This window comes from Alligator mississippiensis, chromosome 2 (assembly GCF_030867095.1).
Source record: "Alligator mississippiensis isolate rAllMis1 chromosome 2, rAllMis1, whole genome shotgun sequence".
Classification (NCBI taxonomy): domain Eukaryota; kingdom Metazoa; phylum Chordata; order Crocodylia; family Alligatoridae; genus Alligator; species Alligator mississippiensis.
In genome coordinates, this window is record NC_081825.1 from 65,673,046 (window position 1) to 65,689,782 (window position 16,737).

The 16,737-nt window shown below is 41.4% G+C and overlaps 1 protein-coding gene across 1 annotated transcript in view; it reads right to left on the bottom strand.

Moving 5' to 3' along the window:
• Positions 1 to 15,593, bottom strand: part of MTMR7 (myotubularin related protein 7) — an 84,339-nt gene extending 68,746 nt beyond the window's left edge. Inside the window, exon 1 of the mRNA XM_006262529.3 lies at positions 15,210 to 15,593. Within this exon, the coding sequence (XP_006262591.1) occupies positions 15,210 to 15,233 (24 nt within the window). The 5' untranslated portion in view covers positions 15,234 to 15,593. The remainder of the gene's footprint in view (positions 1 to 15,209) is intronic.
• Positions 15,594 to 16,737: the final 1,144 nt, after the last annotated feature.

Below are 16,737 nucleotides of genomic sequence, written 5' to 3' on the forward strand. Positions count from 1 at the left end.
TATGTCACAATGGAGGTACTAAATTTAACATGCATTAGCAAAAATATATTAATTAATGTGTAGTCATGCCCAGGGTTGGCTATTTTTCATGTAGTTTATAACTCTATAAATAACTCAATAACACTTTGAGTTAAAATAATGTGGGCTGCATTTTGATTCAAAAAACAGACCTGAGCATGTTTCACTTGGACTACAACAGGCAAAGCCACCCTGATGGTTACCACTCTCACAAATTTTGCAAGTTTTTCCAGTTCACAAACTAAACCCAAAGTGGAGGACCCTTCTGTCACCCATTCTATTGCAGCTGCTGCCATTTGCTTTCACTGGGGAAATATTCATTGAAACTACTCAACTGGAAAGAAAGCAGAATTAGGTAAACTAACAGCCAAATTGAAAAAAAAATTACTATTACTGAATGGTCCCACTCAAAGGCTGTCCTTAAAACTGTCCCTGTTTCTTTTGCCAACACTGTAGTAAGCAAAATATGCCTCACCCCCCCCATGATATAAATAAAACATGAAGTTGTTACATGTTTAGATACTGGGAATTCTGGTAGCCAGTGGTTGCCAGGAAATCATAGAAAATTAGGGTTGGGAGGGACCTCAGGAGGTCATCCAGTCCAACGCCCTACTCAAAGCAGGACCATCCCCAAATATATCATCCCAGCCAAAACTTTGTCTAGCCGAGTCTTAAAAACCCCCAACGATGGAGGTTCCACAACTTCCCTGGGTACCCTTTACTGTTAGGGATACTGGGAATAGCTTTGTGATTGGTGGGTGGAGTGGTGTTTAAGACCAAGGAACCATTCTGGTAATCGGCTTGATTTTACTTACAAACTACAAACTTGCCCAGTAAACAGTGTCACATACCATGCAAGTGCAGCTGCAAGTAGGATAGGAAGACTTCAGTGGTAGGATTCGCAGGGTCCGCTAGCCAAGCATCTAGGATATCCTGGGGAATACTTCAGTAAGTTGTTAAATGAGCACTGTTAAGTGAATTTCCAGTGATTCCAACTTGCTTCAGAAGCTTAGGCTTTTTATAGTCTATTGAGGGTGGGCTGTTGTGGTTCTGAGAGTGAACTAATCACCTTCAAATGAGCCAATCACATTTCACAATTCAGTTTAAGTTCTACGAATTTATACATGGTTTCCTGGCAATCTTTGAAGTTGCTCGCTGTACCATACCAGCCGATCGTTTCACTTGTTTATGTGCCACCTGCACCATGCTGTCTCAGACCGTTCCCTTTAACATCTGTCAAAGTCTGAGTTGTGAAACTACGGCCTCTTGCAGCTTACATACTAACAGGGTTTACAAATAGGTCACAAAATTCTGTCTTCAGCAATATACAACCTAGCTAATTAATATGTCAAAGTACAGATAGCCCCCTTTATGTTTCAGTTTCAGTCCTTTGTTACCCTCCTTAGTGAAAAGCCTTTTCCCAATATCCGGCCTAAACTACCCTTACTGCAACTTGAGATCGTTGCTCCTTGTTCTGTCATCTGCCGCCACTGAGAACAGTCTAGTCCATCTTCTTTTGAACCGCCATTCAGGTAGTTGAAGGCAGTTATTGAATCCACCTCAGTCTTCTGTTTTCCAGACTAAATAAGCCCAGTTCCCTCTACCTCTTCTCAGAAGTCATATGCCTCAGTCCCCTAACCATTTTCATTGCTGTCCACTGAACTCTCTCCAATTTGTCCGCATCTTTTTTGCAATGAGGGGCCCCAAACTGGACACAGTACTCCACATGTAGCCTCATCACTGCTGATTAGAGGGGAATAATCACTTCTCTTGATCTGCTGGCAATGTTTTTACTAATTCAGCCCAGTATGCCATTAGCTTTCTTCACAAGGACACACTGTGGGCTCATATCCAGCTTATTGTCCACTGTAACCCTCTGGTCTTTTTCTGCAGACTGCTGCTTAGCCAGTCAGTCCCCAGCCTGTACCGATATATGGGATGATTCCATCTAAAGTGCAGGATTTTACGCTTCTCCTTATTGAACCTCATGAGATTTCTTTTAGTCCAATCCTTCAATTTGTCTAGGTCACTCTGAATCTGAGTCCTATCCTCCAGCATATCTACTGCTCCCCTCAGCTTGGTATCATCTGCAAACTTGCTGAGGGTGCACTCCATCCTATCAGATCAACCCCCAAGAACCCTGTTCCATTTTGTTTTCCAGTAAAATTCCATTGGCTTCAACAGGAATTTCCCTGAATAAGAACTGAATAAAGCATGAGTAAGGATATTGGGATTTGACTCTATACTTACAAAACAGAGTAGAGATTATTATTGTGGTTTTTCAGAAATTGGTAAAGGAAAACAAGAATATGATCCAATTTCAACTACCATGCTTAGGCAGTGGTCTGTGAAAGCCAAACAGCCTATCAGGTCAGCTTGGTTAAGGCATGCTACAGCCAAAAGTACATGAGGAAGTTATGCAGTTAGTACCACATCTACCCACTTGACTGAAAAGGTACCTATTTCCAAGTAGATTAATTGAAGGGAAACCTTTAACAAACATCTGAAGTAAGGCTCAAACTCATGCTTCGGGAGCCACAGTCAGACAATTCAACCACTCTACACCATACCCCAGCCACCATTTCTACTCTCAAGTCAAATACCATGCCTGAATACATGAATGCTAAATGATCCTCTACAAAAGAGATGTCTGTCTCATTCTCAGTCTAGGTTCTGCTTTGGGTACCACCCTCCTACTCTGGACAGAGTCCCATGACTAAAACTGGCACAGCAAGAGATTCCTGGTCAACAAGAGACTCAGGCTTGGGGTTTGCTTTATAAATAAAAGTGAACAAAAACATTTTTACAGGAAAACCTATATGAAGTACCATATTTTGTGGTTTGTCTCAGAGAAGGGAGCACCACAAAGACGTCAAAAAGCAAATATTAATAATGATCCACGTCATTCAAAGTGGGTGCATCTACACATGGAATGAACGCGATGCAATAAACTCCAGAGCAGTTTAAACGAGAGTCAGCTGCTCCCAGGCACAGAATCTACATGTGTCTGGGACAGCAGCAGAGCAGACCCAGGCTGGCAGCAGGCTCAGGGGGTCAGCACCGGGCTCCAAGTGGTGGCATTGGGCAATGGAGGAGCTGGCTGGGGCACGAGAGTGCTAAAATGCAGAGCCATGTGGCAGGCAGCCCTCTCACGTTAGCAGCCTCATGCCCCAACCCGCCATTGTCACTGTCTACACATGCAGTTCATTTCATGCATTTTTATTTCATGCATTTCACACTTAATTACTCCGCCATGAGATAGTAATGTCCACAACAGTACCCTCTTAGGGTGGAGTTAATCAATTTACTGCACCCTAATACTGGCACACATGTAGACAGTGACACTACTAAGGAGCTAATTAGTCAACTCTGCAGTAAAGTGCATGTGTAGATGCAACCAGTGACCACATCCACACAAGCATGGATGTTTGTTTCCCTGGGGACAAAAAGCAGCAGCACACCTTGTGAAATCCTGCCAGCACAAGGTGTACTACTGCTTCTTGTCCCTAGGGAACATCTGTGCCACATGCCCTCTGGCGCAAGGCAGGTTACTCCAGGTGGGGTAGGGGAGGCTGAGGTCAGCACTGTGCTGGCCCCAGCAGACTTACCTGGAGTCCTGAGGGCCTCCCAGGGCTGCAGCCACCGTGATCCTGCTGCTCAGAGCCTGGCCGGCAGCTGGAGGGCGGCCCCAGACAGCCAGGCTCCAGTTTGGGGCAGTGTACACTGCCCCTGTGTGTGCTGCCCACCTTTTTTTGCATAGGTTTTTTTGACCCCGTGATCTCCTGAGATCAAAAAGCCTCCCCATTGTGCTACCTTGCAGCATGAAGAACACCTGAATGTGCGGCACGTGGCACTTCAGACATGTCTGCGATGCCACATACTGCAAGTAGAGGCCTGCTACCATTGTATTTCAATCATTCCCAATCACTCTCATTCATCTGGGAACCAATTTACATGGGAGGGGTACATGAATCATACAGTTGCAACACAGGGGAAGCCCGGGCAGAGGACACAAGATGGAGGCTTGACATACAAAATGGAAACTTGACATGACTTACGCTAACTTACATATATAGGCCTAAAATAGTAATCACACAACATAAAAGCAGTACAAACATAATAATTATCACTTATAAAACAGTGGGCATCGATATCAAAATAGCAGGGAACTTATCTGCAAAGAGGGGAGGGAAAAATAAAACTTATTACCTAAAATAAAATGCTAAAGCTTATCCTACATCTTAGCTTACTTATACTTATCCATAGGGAATAGAGAGGGAGAGAAAAAGTCAGAAATGGTTGGGGAAAGGGAGGGAATGCATTTTAAAATAAAAAAAGCAAAACCCCCAGTTTTTTTACACACATTGTACCTTGCTGTATAATCATTTCACATACCTCAACTTAATATACCCACAAAATATTCTCTCTTAACCTGGTAAACTCCAACTAGAAATGCATGAGGGAGGGGGGAAAGTTAGAAAGCTATGGGAGAATCTATTAATTTCTTGCCTGATTCAAACAAAAATCCTCTCACATAACTGGAAACAGGAAAAGAAGCACCCGTTCTTGTTGGCCACTTACTGCACTTGCGAGCACTGTTTATAGTGTCTTCTGAAAGGATAAACAGAATTCAAATACTGTAGCATAATTACCACCTAGAATGAGGGAGTAAAGCTCCTGTATGAGATTCCCCATCCCTTCTTCCTGGGGAAAATACATTTTTTAAATCCCTCACATTTAGCTCCCCAGCAGTATATTTTAGAGTATATACTTAGTGTGTATTTTAGAACAAGGGACTGCTCAGCAGTTTCCTGAACGAGGTCCATTCCAGCAGGAGGAAGGAAATCATTCCTGCTCTCTTTTCAGTTTGGTGGTAGAATTGTAACAGAAACATCCTATAAATACTCTCAAAAACATATCTGTGTTCACAACATTCACTTGTTGCCTGTTTGTCATTCTAATTTATAGAGCTTGTCCTTCCATCAAGCACTTTTCTGATATGCAGTACCATTTTAAGTGTTTGGTGACAAGTATTGATACAGTGAATGAAAAGGTGGTGGCAATATATGTATTCTATACTATGACACTGCTTTCACCAGTGAATGAGATTCTCAGTATTTACAATGACCAGGAAGAGTAACATCTATGAATAAAAAAAACTGAAGTGTTTTTTCAGTTAATACAGTGAGTCAGTAATACAGATCTCACAAGGGAGCAATTTCTCACAATGTGGGAAAAGCATGATATTTAGATGGACCATTATAAGAAAAAAATGACATTATAATTAAACCAGAAAAAAATATAATTTGAGAGTAAATAAGTGTGTGAAAATCAGATTTGAACATCTGCTATACCATGGGATTCTGTGGTGGAGGATAGTGTAGAGCCTGATATGCTAATTCTATGCCAGTGACTCTCAACCACGGAGACACAGTACCCTGAGGTGTCTTGAAATCCTTTCAAGGGTGCAGTGGGGTGCCATGCAATGTTAGTGTTGTTAAGTGTACAAACATGATTCACAAGATAGACCTAGAGACCATGTCCAGATGAGCATGCATGTACAGCTTGCGGTGCTTCAAAGCTGTTTAAGGTGCCACAAACCACACATGGCGCACGTGCTCCTGTTCACCGTGCTGCTAATTTGCATCATGGTGACAGAATTTGACGCTGGGAGATCCTGGTGTCAAAAAACCCACCACTAAAAAAAAGCAGCGTGGTGAACGCAGCAGCAGCATGCGCCACCAGAAGTGGAGCCTGACCAGCCAGAGCCAGGCTCTGAGCAGCCAGATCAGTGCCACTACTGCCCTGGGAAGCCCCCAGGACCCCAGGTGAGGCTGCTGGGCCTCAACCTCCCCTACCTCACTTGGGGTAATTTGCTGCCCATGCGTGCTCGTCTGGATGCTCCCAGATATTTCAAATACGAATATATACAGGCAGTCATCAGACTTATAACACAATTAGTTCCTGAAAACAACGTCTTAAGTTGAAATGTCATAACTTGGAACCAATTTTCCCATAGGAACAATATTATAAATGGGTGATTGGTTCCTTTACGATGCTTGATACAGCTGCCTCCAGCTGGTAAATCTGTTGTGGTGGAAGGGGAGGAGGGGAAGGAAGGAGTGGGGGGCGGGGGGGGCAGATACACCCTCACAGCAAAGAAGGGATTGGGGCTGGGGCTGGGGTCAGGGGCTGGGACAAGCGCTGCCCATCTGGAGCAGGGCAGCACAGAACGAAGGCACAGCTCATCCAGGGGGTGCAGGAAGGTGGGGGAACGTGGCTCCCGCTGCTGCACACCACTGGTCCAGGAATTGCTTGCCCGGCGGCTCCCATTGCTGCTCTAGTCGCTTGTCCAGGAGGGCACAGGGAGGGAGTGTGCCCCCAGATTTGCACGGGGCAGGCAAGGCCAGGGCTGCACCACGCTGCGCTCTGGGTGGGCAGTGGGGGCTATGATGAATTTTTGGGTGGCTGCAGCCGCTCCATAGCACCCACTCCATCGCCCATCCTGCCCCAATCCGGAGGCACACACCCCCTCCCATGTATCCCACCTCTCGCTCAGTCAGAGTGGGGCAGCTAGCACTTTTAGGCATTACAGAGTCATCAGATATAGGTGAATGAAACTCACTGTCTTTAGTGAAGTTAATCATGATTTACGGTGAACTAAAAAAGATCAATGTGAATCCCAGAGGCCAGACATTATGGGTTACACAAAGTGCCAAATGACATTTTTAGGACACCAGACCTATTATTGTATGCTGAAATTTTGTCTAAAGATACATGATGCATGCAGTATATTAAACCGTTAGGAAAATCAACAATACAGCAGATTAAAACTGAAAATTTCCAGGTTGTAAAAAATTTTGAAATTCTGAAAAATATGTTCTCCTTCTCTGAAAAAAGTATAAAATCTAAGACATCCTAGAAAAGGGGAAATTTTAAAAAGCTTCAAGCTGAAGCATTTCAATTGTTTCAACTACAATGGAAATATCCTTAATGAAAAAAGCTAATATACAATATGAATAGTGTTGTTATTCATTGAAATGGTGTTGTAGTACTGCTTTTTAGCAGAAATTAATTTAATTCCAGCAATTACTGAATCATGTTGAAAGCCACCCAAATCAAGAGAGACCTGGATTTTCTCCACTAGAGTTCCAAAAGATGTACTGACTACACAGGCAACAAAGTTGAAAGGAAAACTGAGACTGGAATAAGAAATTCCTACCTGGCTTGTAATGCCATGATGTTAACTTAAGAAATGAGGGAACTCAACTGGAAATAACAATTTTGGAGGTTCAGATTCACACTATATGCAGATTATAGTCTCAGGTTCAATTCAAGACTACAATTCTGGTTCAGATTTGCAGGGACCAAAATGCTGTAAACTGCTTTTATATAAAAATTCAGGCTCAAGTCTTTTCAAACTTCATTCAATAAGCACTGTAAATTTTAGAAACTGTACAAGATCAAGCGAGATTTCCACCATCTTATTATTCTATTTAACCTACGTTCAAATGAATACTAGAAAACAGGTTCCTTCAAAACTCACATCCAACCTAGATCTGAAACATTAAAATTAGGTATAGACCTGGGGCTTTAAATCTAACCCATGATCTCTAGATGTTTCCATTTGTTCAGATTTGAGTTTTGATTTGTTACCAGTCACCAGTCTGAAACGTCTGATCACAGAATGTAATACAGCACAGGGTGTTATATTACAATAGCACTAGCATTAAGATTCTGAGTCCATTGTCACAGCCATCTGACATAAAACTAAACTAAATGGATCTTCAAAGAAAGCACATTATGCCCTAAAAATGGAAAACTTATCTGTATGTAAAACTCAGCAATGCAGTGCCACAAACTTTAGTCCAGAGTGTACAGTGGATTGAGAAAGGTTTTATAAGTAGGGACCTACCTAAATCATGGCAAAATGAAGGGATTTTCATGGGCTGCTCACAGCACATGGAGCTGATTTCACTGTCTTTTTCTGATGAGCCTCCCCTTGCTGCTGATTGGCTGAGGCACCCCAGAGGCCCTGTCCCTTATCACTGATTGGCCAAGGCCAGTCACTCATCTTGTTGCAGCATTGCATCTGGCTTCTTAAGAGATGGCACCAAAACCCTCTCACTTTCCTGACTGGCACCTTCACTGAGTCTACAGGCATTTATACATATACATTTGACTGCTCCCATGCACCGATTAATCGAGTCTGCTCTGCATGCGAGCTGATGTGCCCGGCGCTGCATTGCAAGCATTTGTATAAACAGCAAAAATGGAGGAGTACACTTTTGAACTAAAACACCTTCAATGTGTTTTAGTTCAAAGGCATGCCGCCACCATTTTCTCAGTGCTGTTGCACATTTTGTTGTTTATACAAATGCATGCGCCGCAGTGCCGGGCGTTTTTAAAAGCACCCAGTGCTGCAGTGCAAGCATATGTATAAATATGTCACTAGCTCAACTCTCAGTAGCTCTCAAACCACGTGCTCTATGGCTGCAGGAATTGCCATGCTTTCTTTGTATTCCAGTAAGCTTTATAGGGAGAGGGGGATGCAGGGGAGGAAGTGACTCCATACAAAATAGCGGGAAATGTCATTTTTCGTGGTGATAGCAGAAACCAATGTTTTTCATTGTTGCTTTGAAAAATCACGAAACTGCAATTTAGGTAGGTCCCTAGTTATAAGCAACTGGTTCAGATTTAAAAAGTCAAATAAAGTAAGAAATTTCAAAATAGAAAAAAAGCCTGATCCAAATGTAAATGTAAACTCTAAGCCCATGAAACATACAGTGGTTACACAATCAAAAGCAGAGCTTTTTGAATTCTTCTGCATTCCTGAGGGGTAAATACCAGTCACCATCAAAAAGGGCCTAGAAAGCAAATAAACAACCTGGCACTTTAAAAAGGTTCTATTTCCCCGGGCACCCGAAGCTAATGAACCAAAGCCTCAATAAGGCATAAGGACCAAGCCAGAACCTCTATCTTTCTGCAGAGAAACCAGGCCTGCATTTGGCCTTCTCATCCAACCCTTTTGAGACATAAAGGTCATGGAAAAAAAAATCACAGATTTATTAACTGCTTGCCAAGCACTCAAAAGTGTGACAGTCATGGGGTATTTGCAGTAGTAGTCAAATTACTCAGAATTTATAATTTGTCATATAACCATTAAACAGCTCTGAAAGAAAGCAACTTGCTGACACTCCATGCTCTACACACGTGAGTGACGTAATCGAACAAAAAGCCATATATGGCATAGTGGGTTTTTTTGGCAAGCACTAGACCAGAAAGGCAAAAGTTGTTTTCCCTTTCACACACTGAAATCTTATTATCAGTTTAAATAATAAGTTTTGCCCATTTGAAGTGGCATTTTGACTAGTCGGTTGGGCTGAATGAAATACAAATTACCATTAGGAAAAGGTAACCTGGTGATTATAGGAGGAAAGCAGACATTAAGAATCCTAGATTAGGAATCTCTCTATCTCTGGTAGTGACTCAGCTGTGGTCTTGGGCAAATCCCCATGCTCTTTGTGTTCCATTGTTACAGAAGATATTTGCTTCCTCATGCAATGGCTGTGCACATTAGCTGATTTGAATCCCTCAGCTATCTAATTATTATCTGTACACAACCCAAAGACACATTCTTCCTGCCTACTTGCAATTTCCTTTGGAGAATAATACCATATTTTCTTGTATGTAACGTGTCCTTGAATAAAATATCCATCTTGCTTTTGAAAAGCAGAATGAAGAAAAAAGGATCTTTCCTTGTAGTAACTAAGTAGCAGAAGGAGTAGCAGAAGGTAGGGAGCCAAAAGTCTGCTCATTGTTCTGCTCCCAGTGGATCCTATGCAGACTTTACTTTCACTTTGGCCTTGCCAAAGTTTAAGAGGCAGACACTGCTGTTATTTCCCCACGTGTAATATGCACTTTAATTTCCAGCACCTGGTTTTGGGGAAAAGGTCTATGTTGTACGCACAAAAATATGGTATATTCATCAGGAATATATGTCATAAGCATGCAAACAGTGCTATATCTTAAATACTTCCTGAGAAAGAGACCTCTCTTGTGATGATGCAAAACCTAAAACAATAGAATAATTTTAACCCTCCTAAATAATATGTTAACCAGAGTTACTGAGCAAAATGCGTCCCTGTGATAATTCAACTGAAAACAAAAGAATTATACCGAGGATGAGTCTTCCTTATTAATTAAGAGAATATTGAAATTCAGTAGGCCTGCTGCCAAAATATGTAGCTAAAGACAAATGTGATGAGATATTGCTAAATAAAAAGTCATAATCAACTAATAATAATAAATTAAATAATTATCTGAAGGAAACATACCTTTATAACTCTTTAACTGTCAATCTATTCCTGGTCAGAAACGTTTCTAAGTTAACAAAACATTTTTAGTCTATGCAGAGATAGCTTATTAATTTTTGAAGACTGTTTTTTTCACTTAGTGAACATTTTAGTGTTTGGCAGCTTCCCTAAACTACCTTGCTATCTGTTCCATACTAATGGCAGACAGTGGTTTGTTATTAATTTTTGGTTGCAAAAAGAGAGTGTTTTTTTGTTGTATGTACATATACAAGCACATAGTAACGGGCAGTGATTAGCTGCTCCTAAATTTGGGCATGTCAATTCTCTATTGTACAGGTTTACATTTACAGTGTGAAAAGGTTCTTGCTGTAATATACATGTCTGTTTGGATGCATATTCAGCCTCACATAACCTGTTAATTACTTATCAGAACGCAATGGACTGCATGTAACTAATTATTACAGCTCAGTGTGCAATGGTGACCAAAAAAGTCAATACAATATTGGACATCATTAAGAAAGGAATTGAAAACAAAACGGAGAACATCATTATGTCATCATGCAAATCCATGATGCACCAACATCTTGAATACAGTTCTGGTCCCCGCATCTCAAAAAAGATGTAGTAGAACAGATACACAGGGGCAACCAAAATAATAGGGGCTGGAGCAGCTGCCATACCAGGAAAGACTAAAAAGGTTAGGAATCTACAGTTTAGGAAGGAGAAGGCTGAGACAGGATATGACAGAGGTCTATAAAATCATGAAGGACAGGGACCAAGTGAACAAGGAACTGTCATTTAGCAAGTGCGAGTATACTAGAACTAGGGGACACTCACTGAAATTAGTAGGTGACAGGTTTAATACTAACAAGAGAAGTATTTTTTTATACAATAAGCCTGTCTACACGTTCATTTATGGTGGTTTAAATTTACAGTAAGTGGGAATAGGCCAATGTCTACATGTGTAGGCATTAAGGCATAGTAACACTGCGCGTGGACTACCTTGGGACCAAAATTAGTCCCAAATCAGTCCACATACACAATGTTACTCCACAGTAAGGCGTCTACAGATTTATTAATGCACAGTAACTAATCGGGCACAAATTTGATACCTGCATGATGTGTTGGCATAAATTGGCGCAAATCATCATATTTACTGCACAGTACAGGCATGGCCGTGTAGACATGTACCCATACTGTGCAGTAATTTTGGTTGCTCTGTAGTAAATGTGCACAGGTAGATGCAGGCAGTGTGTAGTATACTTGTGGAATTCATTACCACAGGAAGCGGTAGAAGCAGATAGAATCGCCAAGTTCAGAAAGAGATGGGATAAATTAAGGGATGGTAGATCTTTTACTGGCTATTGAACAGAATGGTTGCAGATGTTTCTTCTGGCATTTCTAACCCAATAAATAGAGGATGCCAGGAAGGATACTGAAGGGGATAATGGGCTAGATGGACCATTGGTCTTACCTAGTATGGCAGTTCTTATTCTATACATAACTATGTATGGTAATAACAATGTTCATTATCTCATGAATTACTGGAAATAGAACAGCTTGTATTCAAACTCTCCATTTTCTTTTAATATGGATTGACGCTATTACAATTACTGTGCCTGATCCTTATAGGGCCTTAAATCTGTAACATCCTTCAAGGAAAGGAATGCTAACCTGTTATGATACTTGACATCTTTTGGTGTCAGACCCTCTTGTAGAAAACAGCTTTCAGGCTGTCATGGCACTTTAGAATGAAAAAGTTTCAAAGGCTAGAATTTATGTTGAAAGAGTTTTTCATAAACAATGGCAGAGGTAGCAATCCTCATCGACTCCCATGCCTGTTACAACTCTGGCATGTCTCCAGATAAGGAAATACAAATGAAAACACGGTTTTCAAGGAAGGTAGTTAGTCTAGGGCAGTGGCTTTTAACCCTTTTTCATTTGCAGATCCTAAAAAAATTTGAAAGGAGGTGTGAACCCCTTTGAATTGTAAATGTGGGTATTCATATACTTTTGATTGATCACAGTCATCTTTCACAGAACTCTTTGATATATTCTGCGGAGCCCCAGAGATTCGTGAACCACAGGTTAAAAACTACTGGACTAGGGGACAGGGCACTGAACTCAAGTGTTCTATTTCTGCCATTAATTATCCACAGGACCTTGAGTCACCTTTCTTCTCTATTCCATAATTTTCCAGGGCACACTATGTTGCTCTTGTTTACTAATAGAAAGGATACATCCTTTGCTTTAAGTCTGTACAGTGCTAAGTACAATGAGGCCTTGATCCTGGCCTGTAATACAAATTGTAAATAATAAGGTGTCTCATTTTATCACTTATTTAAGGAAGAACTGAAAATATACTTAATACCATTTCTGAATGCCACTATATGTTATTCTTAAATTGCGCATATATTTTTTTCTTTTCCTTGCACTTTGAAGCATACTGGAAACTGATACATTGATTTAAGTCAACTGTGGCAAAAATGGGCTTCTCTACTTGACTTGAGCACAGTACATCAAATACTGGCCTTGAAGCACATCTTCAGCATTATAGCAGATTTACTGGAAACATAATAACCTGATCAATACTGCCAAAGCTGAAAGCTCTGTGGCTAAAGGATGAATTTCAAGGATGTTTCAGACTGCATACATGCATTTGTCTGATTAAAATCTATTTATATCTTTTAGAAAAATATATTTCAGAGGGAGAAAGTGATAACAATAGCTGGCTAGACTCTCTTTTTGTAAAATCATAATGGATAATTAACAATAATTAACAAAATTACGCAACTGCTTGCAAGATACATTCATGAATGAGATTTCAGATTTATTTAAGGTTTTATATTGCCAGTCATCACCTTTGTACCTGAGCATCTACCATATGAAATTAATAGCAATAGCTACATCCCTGAGGGGCTTCATATTAGCTATAGTACCTTTCCTTTTTGTGGGTAAAAACTTTGGTTGGGATAAGAATTTCATTTTTGATATTTCAGATTTTGTTAGATTTCTGTGTGTGCATTTTACTTTGATTTGGGAGTTGACTAGGTTTTTCACTGTAAGAAGTTGTATGAAATGTATCTAGAAAACAAACAACCGACTAAACTGTGGATGAAGTTGAAAGGGGAGGAGAAAGCATTGGATTTTAATTAGAATAACTTTTACTTTCACACAATTATTTCATTTTATTTCTGCAGTTGCTTGGAAATGGTCTACTTCATACCAAGATCCAGATAAAAAAAATACAAATTTAGTAGAAAGCAGACTGTTATATTTCTGGCTTTTTACATCCAAACCAAAGATATTTAATTTGTCAGGTCACTAATGATAATGATATTTCAGTGGTATCTAAGGGAAAATGGGTAGGAGATGTATTTCAAAATCAACTCATGTTTAGTGTATTTTTTCTTATAATTTTATATGATTATGTTAAGTATCGATCTGTGTAAACATAGCTCTTCCAAAAATAATCCTCCAAATGGCATTATTATATCAGATAAAGAATCCCCATAATTGTTATTCAAAGACAATAAAATAGGCTGTCTAGAGCCTAGGACCCACAGCCATCCAATCCTGACTAGGATGATCAGTGCAACACCAGCACTAGCAGTCTTTTTTGTGGCTGATATAAAACACATTTTATATTTGGATAGTAAGAATTTTAAGATTTGCTTCTGCTCCTTGACGAGCCAGTGGGCAAAATCCTATTGCTATAAATGAGAGCTAGATCATTTAGGCTTTCCATCCTTAGGAAATATTTAATGCTCTGCCTTTATTAATCAATTGCTAATTTCTTCCTCTACACATTTTCACTGTTTCTCAGTTAGATAATTACACATAATTCTCACTGGGTATTTCCCACCTGTGGTGGAGTAGACACTAAAAAAGGGGTTGTTTTTGCTTAACTCAGGAAGGCAAGTGAATCCCATGAAATAAAAGGCTTTTTCCTGAGGAAGATGAAAAAGAAACTAACATATTCATTGTACAGAAGCCAGAGGCCCCAACATCCAAATCCAACAGCAGGCCCTGATCTTGAATCCATGTCACCATGATGGTCATCAATAATGAAGCCTGACCATATACAACTAGACATGAAGAACTATTTAAAATCAGAGTTTCAGGGCTATAAAGATGCATTTTTAGACTAAACAAAAATAGGAAATTAATACACTTTACTCACTAAGCTAGACATGTTATTAGTAGCTTTCTTTTTTTTTCCTTTTCTTTTTGCTTCATTATCTCCAGTTTTGATATGCTGAAAACATATTTGCATCTATGTTCATCTATTCAGAAAAAAAGGCGGTTTCACAGACAAATACAGGTCTACCCTATACAAAGCTATATGCTGATTAGGCTAGATAAATAGCAAATGCTAAAACTATATTCAATCTCTGCCAGGACTTTGAAATAATGGAATAAACTAAGGGATTAAGAAGAAGAAAATAACTTAAGTACCTTTCCTTCTGGTTTAACTACAGCCATCCAGGATGGGGTTTACATAAGGCATCATGGCTGAATAAGGGTAAATTGCCTAACACACATTTCACTCAACATTACATAGCAATGCTTTACACGTGTGGGGATATTTTAGCTAAATGAATAGTGAGTTGCTGAAAAAAAAATAAAGCAGCTAAAAAGCACAGGTATGACAGCCAGACAGACAGTCTCACAGGGTTTCATGTATCTGTTTTCTAACTAGAGGTGAGCTAATTTTTTTTTTAATCTGAGCCAAAAATCATCAACATATAAAAGCCCGTTTTTCCTCCTATTGGCTTCTCCTGAGCCAGGCAGCATAGCTCCATCCCTCCACACTGCAGGCATCCATCCATCTCTCCATCCATCCCCCCCCCAGCCTCCCTGGTAGGTACCAACCTTGGGTGTTCGGATGTGCTCCATGGTGTCCAGCTCCCTGCTGAGATGCTCATCCACCTCTCCCACTCAGGAGGGTTTCCTATACATCTACAGGGGAGATTATTAATCAGATTTTTTTCTGGGGATGGCAGGGAACAGGAGAGGAAGGGAGTGACTTATTAAAAGGCGCTAAAGTGCCTCTGTTTTGATGCTTGCAGGTCGCTGATCAGCTCCTCCTCCAGGAACAGATGCCATGCTTCCCTCCCCACCCCCAGCTTAGATGCAGCCTGCACAAGCAGTACAAATGCAGTCAGCCAGGCCCTAAAGACTGACAGGTTCAGGCGTGCCTGGGCAGGGATGCCAGAATAAAGGACAAAGGAAATCCCCCCCTCATCTGGTTCTGCATCCGGCTGCGAAGTCTGACAACAGCTATCTAGGAAAATGCATCCCTGCATCCCTGATTCAGGAGCACTGCGATCAGCCAGGTTGGAGGGAAGCTGGCCAGAAATCAATCAAGCACACCTCCCACTCCCCCCCCCCCCCCCACTTCGGCCCCAAGGCCAGGGAAAGCCATTTCTGTTGGATTAAGAGTATATCTGGCAGGGACCACCCAGCCTGACCTTGCCTCCTGGCCTGGTCTACAGCTGAAGCCCTCAGTGATGCAAAACATTTGGGGCCTGCCCCCGCTGCCTGTGTGATTTTGCAGGTGGCCTGTCTCTTGCTGAAAGCAGCAGCAGGCAGGCACAGAACACACCAGGTCCAGCAGGGACGTCTGTGCAGCCCCCCTCCCCTCTACAGTCAGCTTGATAAAAACCCCAGCGCTGAGCCCTGGCAGAGAGATGGAGGCCTAGGGTGCAGCTGCATCCAGTCCCCAGGGAGCAATTGTTCACAGCCGCAACATCCAGGCACTAGGCTGCATTGTCATTTCCATGCTGTGGTCCTGGGTAGGGATGGCCTGAAGCTGCCTGTGAAAGATGCAGCACTAGCCCTCTCTGCCGTTCTTCTCCCATTTAGAATCATAGAAAATTAGGGGTGGAAGGGACCTCAGGAGGTCATCTAGTCTGACCCTCCTGCTCAAATCACAATCATTGCCATCTCATCCCAGCCAAGGCTTTGTCTACCTGGATCTAAAAAAACCTTTGTAAGGGTTTCTGCCCCTATCTCCCATTTCCTTCTTGCCAGAGGATAAGCTCGTCCTAGGCCAGCTTGGAGGTCCTGAGCAGGCTCAGCAGCAGGGGAGGAGAGTGCTTTGAAGCTGATCAGGCTACAGGTTGTTGTGACCCCCTACAGGGAACTCCTTTTTTTTTTTAATTTAGGGTCTAGATAATGTAGTCAAAGTGTCACAACCCACCTGCAGTACCTGACACGTTGTTCTGAGGTCCCACTAGCCTTGATCTAATCTGGGCCTGGAGTTTTTCATCAGTCCATTTCATTGTGTCTTGTGTTCATGAGCTGAAATGAGGGCTGAGGATATGCTGGAAAATGTATTAAATGGGATTCATAAAAGTGCTCACATTTACAGGTCTCAAGTCCCACAGGCATTTAACCA